The sequence below is a fragment of the Salvia miltiorrhiza genome, chromosome 8, assembly GCF_028751815.1.
Source record: "Salvia miltiorrhiza cultivar Shanhuang (shh) chromosome 8, IMPLAD_Smil_shh, whole genome shotgun sequence".
Lineage (NCBI taxonomy): Eukaryota > Viridiplantae > Streptophyta > Magnoliopsida > Lamiales > Lamiaceae > Salvia > Salvia miltiorrhiza.
The window spans coordinates 24,677,011-24,684,944 of record NC_080394.1 but is presented as its reverse complement, the minus strand read 5'-3'; the positions used below and the strand labels follow the sequence as shown (position 1 = coordinate 24,684,944).

Sequence of the window (7,934 nt, the reverse complement as noted above, 5' to 3'; positions counted from 1 at the left end):
TTTATGTAGAGTGGGAGTAGTATGCCTTATGCAATGTGGTTTTTGTAGATCCTTTTTTATTTCCAACTCCATTGAGCAGGAATTGAATTATGAACTCATGACTCAGGTTGCTCCATTCTACTCCAGAATCTTCCGCATTTTCTCCGCTCCAAATTCTCCCAAAACCCTACGCAATCCTTTCCCTCGCCCTTTCCTCAAGAAAGATTCACATCGGACTATTGCCGTTCGCCTCCCCTTTCGGTCCCCCTCCGTCGTTGCGAGCCCACGCCACAGAGTAAGCGGCGGAAGCACCGTCGCAGCTGGATTTGCGAGGATGTCGAGCTCCGCCGCCGATACTGTGGCGTTTCAGCTGTCGCCGTCGAGTGTTCTGAAGATTCAGAAGGGGGACATTACTCGGTGGTCCGTCGATGGCTCCTCCGATGCTATTGTAAGGTTCCCTCTCTCATTCTGTGTGTGTGTGTGTGTGTGAATTTATGTGCAGAGGTACGAGTTTATAGGAAATGTAGAAGATCGGACGATTTGGGTTGGACATTTGCGGTTATTTTTTTGTGTATCACATTGCTAGTATTATTTTGTCACCTTAATGCTGAATACAATAGCTGCTATTCAGGGAATAGACTTGTCTATGCTTTCATAAGTTTCATATATTAGCTGCGTTCCTAATACTGTTATGGCAAGATTCACTAGCAAGATGCAAATGATCATTTCCATCTTTGTTCCTAATTCATCATTTTGCTTAATCTAACCTTGAAAATTATTTTTTAGTATAACCTTTGAACTTATCATTCTCAAAGTTTGAATTTAGTTGTCCTTTTCCATTCTCATGTCCGTTTCCAATCGGAACAATCCACCCGGTTCCGGGTCAGCCCTGATGGGCTATTCAATTCAGACCAATCAGGTTGAAATTTTTTCAGGCTAGCAATTTTTGTGCCTAATCCTAGACTATCGGATTTTGAGCTATCCCATCAGGATAGAAAGTTTACGATTTTTTTTAAAATTTATAAATTTCATTAATGATTCTATTCTTGTAATTACTAAGAAATAGAAGAGGCTTGAGGGGGAAAAGAGACATTTTGAAACATGTATCTTAAGTTTCTGCATTACTTTTGTGCATCTGTTAGGAATATGCAGATTTTCTCATGCATTATATTAATCATCAAGTTGAGCTGTACAGAGTGAGATTTGTTATTCCAAGAACTAGCTGTACAATTAATTTTTAGAGGTCATATTCCGGCCATAATATTCTTCTTCTTGATTTAAGAGCCAAAGGTTTGATGTAGTATTCGAGAAATTTTTCACTTTTTCTGATGCCTCATCACACAATTTATGTAAGTGGTAAATTTCCATTCTCATTGTTCTGGTTCCTTATAGGTCAATCCAGCAAATGAACAGATGCTTGGAGGTGGAGGTGCTGATGGAGGTGAGATTCTATTACTTTGTTTTTGTCTTTTGTTTTTCCTAGTGAACTATGATCTTTGGTTATCTTTTTCTTATGTCTTGTCTGAACCCGTATTTTTCAAGCCATACATCGAGCTGCTGGTCCAGAACTACGGGAAGCATGCTATGAGGTCCCAGAAGTGAGGCCTGGAGTTCGTTGCCCCACAGGAGAAGCAAGGATTACCCCGTACGTGTTGCTCAAAACAATATTCTTCAGTCCTTCATTTCATTGGTAATGTGATGGATTAAGCTAATGTTTTTAAATGAATAGGGGCTTTCGTTTGCCAGCTTCTCATGTTATTCATACCGTTGGACCAATTTATTATAAAAATAAGAACCCTGAAGCTGCTTTGAGAAATGCGTACAGGTACTTAGTTGAGCTCTGTCGAAATCCCCTTATTCGGAATTGCAAGTTGAGTTTTTGAAATGTTAAATTTGTATTTTGTTTTGTGTGAAACTTGTTACAGAAACAGTCTACGTGTGGCAAAAGAGCACAGCATTCAATACATTGCATTCACAGCTATATCCTGCGGGGTCTACAGGTATATAGTCAAGATATGAGTATTGTCTTCTGAAGTTAATGAAACTTTAAATTCTTGTATTACATCTAGATTTCCTTTTTATAATTGTCTATTAAAATATTTATCTGCCTAACTTTGCAACCTATACTTACAAGCTACAATGAACTAGGTTATTGTGCATCATATGATTCTTCATCTCAACTTTTTTCTTTCTATTTTTACTAAATTATTAGTTCCTGAAGATATTTTTCATCTTTTCTTTTTGTTATAAGAAAGCGGATTCTTTTTTATGTCCGACATGTTGATGTTAATCTTTTCCAATTTGAAACTTATTTTATTAAAAAACGTAGCAAGCTTCAATGGTGACTGAGTTTGGATAAGAAAATTAATTTTGTTTACTTCCTCGTGATATATCTTTCTTAAGTTCATGTAGTCTCTTAAAGTGGCGTTCTGCTAGTTTCTCATATTCTGTGGTTGCAGCTATCCTTTTGATGAGGCTGCCAAAGTGGCCATATCTACGGTAAATGCATTTGCTGGTGACTTTAAGGAGGTATTTTCTTTTTTAACAATAGGTTATAAATTGCTTCTCATTTGGTGCTTCTTATTGTCTAAAAGATTATGTATCTGTATATGCATTTCCTTAGTTTGGTAAAGTAGGTGTTGGAACTATAAATTTAATTACAATTCATATTGCCCAAGGATTTATCTTGGATTATTTACTTCATCATACATTGATAATCTAGCATGCTCTTATTAGTTTAAATTGCATCACGTTACATGAGAATTTCTAGCATAGATGAAAGATCGTAGACTCCAGATTTGATCTTTTGGACTGTATCGTGTGCCTATTCCTCTGCTATTGGATGGACGATGATACGATGAATTCTATATCTGGCGTGTATTTAAAATACTGCCTCTCTCTTTCTCTGGAAATAGCAACAGAGAAATAATTTAATAAGCTCTAAAAATAATCTCCGAGAGCTTATAATTTCCCAAAAAAATAAGTTCATCTATCCCACTTATTTTTTCATAATCCTATATGCAACAATCATTTTACAAATATTATTTAGCTATAATTTGTTATTTTCATCATATACCAGTTCAAGTTCATTTTCATTCGATTTTTTTTTGTAACAAATATTTTCTCTCTACCTTATAAAGTCAATTATCCAAACACTAAGACAACCTATAAGCTCTTGAGAAACTACATATTATAAGCATCTTATAAGCTCTTTAAAATACGCTTAGCCAAACACCCTCTAAGTAGGCTGGTCCAGGGAACAAATACTATAAAACAAAGATGGGGCTTGTATTAGACTTATCGAACTCTATATTTAAGATGCCAAACACTCATTAATTAATTATAGCTTCAGTCACCTTAAATTAATTAATTGTTTATCAATTCCTTAAGTAGTACATCAATCTTATTATCGTACCTGCAATTAATCAATTTGTAGGGTTTGGTACGATAAACTGGATACAGATACCTAATACAAATGACTAAATATCATTATCATATACAAATTGCTGCCACCCTAGATACATAGAATATTGAGCTAATATATGACTCTCACCCATAGTAAGTCAAACTGACATACAAACATGTATACACACCTAAAATCTTATTACGATTTGGGTTCTTCACGACGGTCAATAGAAAAACACAGCTCATTGTGTCCCTATCAATACGTAAAGACGTACCAGTATAAATAAGTAGTCAAGACAAACTATTTCCATTAATATTGCAGCATAAACCAATAACTCGTCCTCGATTTACTTCGACTGTGATACAATTTTATATCTCGCAAGTTTTACCAATCATATGAACTTCTGTGATCTACAACACTCCATATGATCTTCTTAATCAAGAGACAAAAGAAACAAGTAGCATATGTGATAAATGAACAAATCAGATATAGGAGATTAAATATTGAAAACAGGATCATTGCTTATAAATCCAACAATCTCCCACTGATACTAAAACAAACTTTTAGTATATAATGTGTCTTCCTACTAGCTAGTACAAAAGCATCACTCTCCTACTTATATTGAAAGTTTCCTAAGTGAGTGGCATCAACCGCAAACTTAGTCCTGACTCTGATAAGAATTGCTTGAACTCGTTGATGAAGTGTTCGCCATCTTGATATCATATACGATCTGCTACCACCCAAGATACATAGAATATTGAGATAATGTATAACTATCACCCATAGTAAGTCAAAGTGACATACAAGCACGTATGCACACCTGAAATCTTACTAGGATTTAAGGCTCGTTAAGTCACCGAGATTTTGATTTTTCAATGGTCAGATAGAAGAACACATCTCAATGTGATCCGGAAAGACAGTATATATAAATAGTCAAGGACAAACTGTTTTCATTTATACTGCAGTCTAAACCAATAACTCGACCTCCAGTTCTTTTGGTTGTGATACAATTTTATATCTCATAAGTTTTACCAATCATATGATCTACTTACTCAAGAGACAAAAAGACAAGCAACATGTTACATGTGCCATAAATGAACAAATCAGATAGGAAATCGTGTAGTGAAAACAGGATCATTGCATACAAGCATAAAACGTCTTGCTTTCAGTATAGAAGTCCAACAATAGGAGCCTTATTTTGATTTAGTTAGCTTATTTTTTCTATGCCACTTCCTATGAATTATCTGTTGCAGCAATCTTGGAGTATAAGATTTTCTCATAATTGTAACTATAAGCTACCAACATCTCTCTCCCATACGAAACCTGCCAAATAATACATGAAGCAAAAATGTGTTTTATCACGAGTTGAGATATTTTAGAAGTTCTGAGGTGGTAAACTACTGTGCTGTGGAGGCAAAGATGGCCTTTAGTAAGCACAGCTAGATGAGGCCTCTGAAGCTAAGGATATCATCTGTTGGCCGAGTTTAAGATTTTTTTTCCCCCTAGAACTAAAGCCAACCACCAAACAGTGAAAAGGATTTAGTTTCTAGGTATATCACATATAAATAAGAGAGTGTTTGGCTTAACTTATAAGCTCTTTAAAATAGCTTATAAGCTTCTTCAAAGTGTTTGGCAAAATAAGCTCCTAAACAACTTATAAGGGCTTATAAGCTGTAAAAAAAGAGCTCCAAGAGCTTAGAAGCTCCCCAAAAAAGAAGTTCTTTTACCCAACTTATTTTCTCATTATCTTTTAAGCAACAATCATTTTACAAAAATAACTCAATTATGATTTGTTATTGTCATCATATACCATTCCAATTTCATTTCTCTAATTAAGATTTTCCCTCTCCACCTCACAATTCACTCTCTTAACTTATAAGCTCAATTATCCAAATACTTTGACAACTTATAAGCTCTTGAGACATAACATCTTATATGCTTTTGGAGTTTATAAGGTCTTTAAGATAAGCTTAGCAAACACCCTCTAAGTTATTTGGTTCAAATGAGTGATATCTACTTATGAGTATGTCACTCATTCTCTTATTTGTGACTACAGACCTCAATGTCTTATATAGACCACAAGAATGTGCCAGTTTAAAAATGATCTGAGATTGCTTCTTGCTTCAATGAAAATAACTTAGATGTACAAATATGCTTCTGTTTCATCAAACATCCCAGGATAAGTTGAGATTTGTTGGCCCGTGATTCTATTTTGGCAGTAAGTTGAGAGGTACAATGTCTACCTTTGAGATAAGATATATCCAAAGGAACACTAGATACTTCACTCTGTCGGAAAGCCTCTCCATATCATAACGATCTAAAAGGAACAGTCTTCCCAATAACCTTTTGCATGAGCTATCAACGTGAAACATAATTCCCTCCGAATTGCTGACATTTTCTGCTGCTACAATGATTTTTCCATCTGCATCAACCACTCAAACTGAAAGGGATAGACCTATTAAAGGTCTTTTAAACACTTTTGATCTTATGATGAGCAGTTCCTATTGTGAGTTATGACTTATGAGGGATAATGCTAATTATTAATAGGAGATGTATTCAAAATTTGAAGTGACAATGAAAATCATATCGTGCGGGAATTTATTAAGTACAAGGGACTGGTGGATTAAGCTATGAGTGAAGGCGTCATAACAATACACATTACATTTGAATTATGATAAACTATTTATTTTAGTGAACTTTGTCCTGAAGCTCTCTTTCTAAAGATATTTAACCACACCTATCCTGTTACAGGTTCTTAAAATCAATGTTGGAGATACAGTTAATAAATATGCTCTGGTTTTGTTATTATATCCATCTAGTCCACAGTAGTTAGTAACAATCATAATTGCTAGCAGTCCTGTATAAAAAATGATAAATGCAGTAAGGAACCAACCACACATCTACTCTTACGCTTTTAGTTATTTCCAATTTTCGATATCAACTACTATGCATCTCCGATTTTCATTGATATATAAGGTTCGTGGAACTATTTTAATCAGTTTTTATTTGTTTATTTATTATTATTATTATGATATGGATGGTGGATTACATTGTTCATCTGTCATTCCTAAGATGTCACCAAGACTTGCTTATCACGTTGTCCCTTTATTTTCGTAAGTCACATTGTCCCTTCAGCTTAACTTTTAGATTCCCTTTATAATCATGATCACGGCTTCACCTAATCTTTGAACTCCCTATTCTCCATGGTGAAATTGTTAATTCTCCCCCAACATCAATACTATTCATTTATACTGTTTAAATAGTTTGTCAATGGGAGTTGGTGTGGGATTGAAATTCAAACTTGGTAGATTGAAGCATGATTTTGAAGGAACTAGTGGAAATAAGAGTGTTCACATGATTTAGGTTGTCCTTCCTCCGTTTCCTAATTGTAACAATTGATTTGTTGGTCATTCATCTTCCTAGTAGAAGTGTCACATTAAATTGATTATATTGCCATTTCATATTCTCTTCAGGTGTATTTCGTTCTCTTCTCAGACGAGATCTATGATGCTTGGGTGAAAGCCGCCAATCAATTGCTTAAAAAATGATGGGTCCGCCATCGAAAGTCATGAGATTCTTGTTCTTGAAGTTACTGGAAATTATTATAAAAAAAATACTCTCATATCCACGAATATTCTCCTGTCAAACACATCCTTTGGAAACATGGTAATTTAGTGATATTGTATGTAGTGCAATTAATGTGTCCAATATGAATTTGTGGTTTTTCTCCTATGGAGATTAGTTAGTGACCAAGTTGAGATTTTGATGGTGTAGTTACAGATGCTACAACAACTACTGCTGCTGGTACAATTACAAACCTAGCAAAATTTACCACAACTCCATTTAAATTATCTTACAAAGAGGATGCTTACTATGTGGCGAATCACTCTTTACATTTCCATAGTTGCGCCACTTAATGGAACGTATGAGAAATAGATCAAAACATGAAGAGAAGGCAAGAAAGGGGATTTTGGCGAGAATAATGGGTTCGCTTCATTTTATTCTATTTTCGCGTTCATTCTTAAAGATAAGGCAAGAAAAGGGGATTAGAGAAGAATGATTATTCATACATTTTCAACAGCTTATTTAGCATTACATACTGATGTATTCATATCAATTCTCATTTTTTACAATATATGATCATTTTCATTAAAACCATTATATATAGGATAGAGTTCTATGGAGATCATAAAAAATTCAAAGAACAAAGACCAAATCCTGTGCGTCGATCTTGGTATATTCAAGGGTGATGATTCATCTGATGAAGATTTGATATTTTCGTCAATTGTCATAGATATAGGAAATCAAATCTTTTAATTTCCATAATAAATAGAAGTCATTTTCGAAACCGCATGGTTGGAGAGAGAAAGTCAAATTTATTCAATTACAATATTGTCCTTATTAATAAAGATGCTACGAATTCACAGTACATTTGAAACAAATTAATCCAAAATACAGATTTTCAATCTAAACCGTTAATCTGGCCCAAATCTAGGGTGAGGAATTATTTCTATTTTATACACTTAAGAGTGTTTTCATGGTAGCCCAC

General features: G+C 34.5%; 1 protein-coding gene across 1 annotated transcript; it reads left to right on the top strand.

The window, feature by feature from the left end:
- LOC130997181 (uncharacterized) lies at positions 1-7,222 on the top strand. The gene is made up of 7 exons (XM_057922437.1): positions 1-427; positions 1,372-1,420; positions 1,522-1,624; positions 1,709-1,804; positions 1,905-1,979; positions 2,439-2,508; positions 6,859-7,222. The coding sequence occupies exons 1-7, from the start codon at positions 29-31 to the stop codon at positions 6,931-6,933; spliced, it is 867 nt and encodes a 288-aa protein (XP_057778420.1). The 5' UTR covers positions 1-28; the 3' UTR covers positions 6,934-7,222.
- Positions 7,223-7,934: the final 712 nt, after the last annotated feature.

Coding starts and splice junctions, on each gene's coding strand:
- LOC130997181 (XM_057922437.1), top strand. CDS start 29: ATGCAATGTGGTTTTTGTAGATCCTTTTTTATTTCCAACTCCATTGAG. Junction 1,625..1,708: donor GGAGAAGCAAGGATTACCCC/GTACGTGTTGCT, acceptor TTAAATGAATAG/GGGCTTTCGTTTGCCAGCTT. Junction 1,980..2,438: donor ATATCCTGCGGGGTCTACAG/GTATATAGTCAA, acceptor CTGTGGTTGCAG/CTATCCTTTTGATGAGGCTG.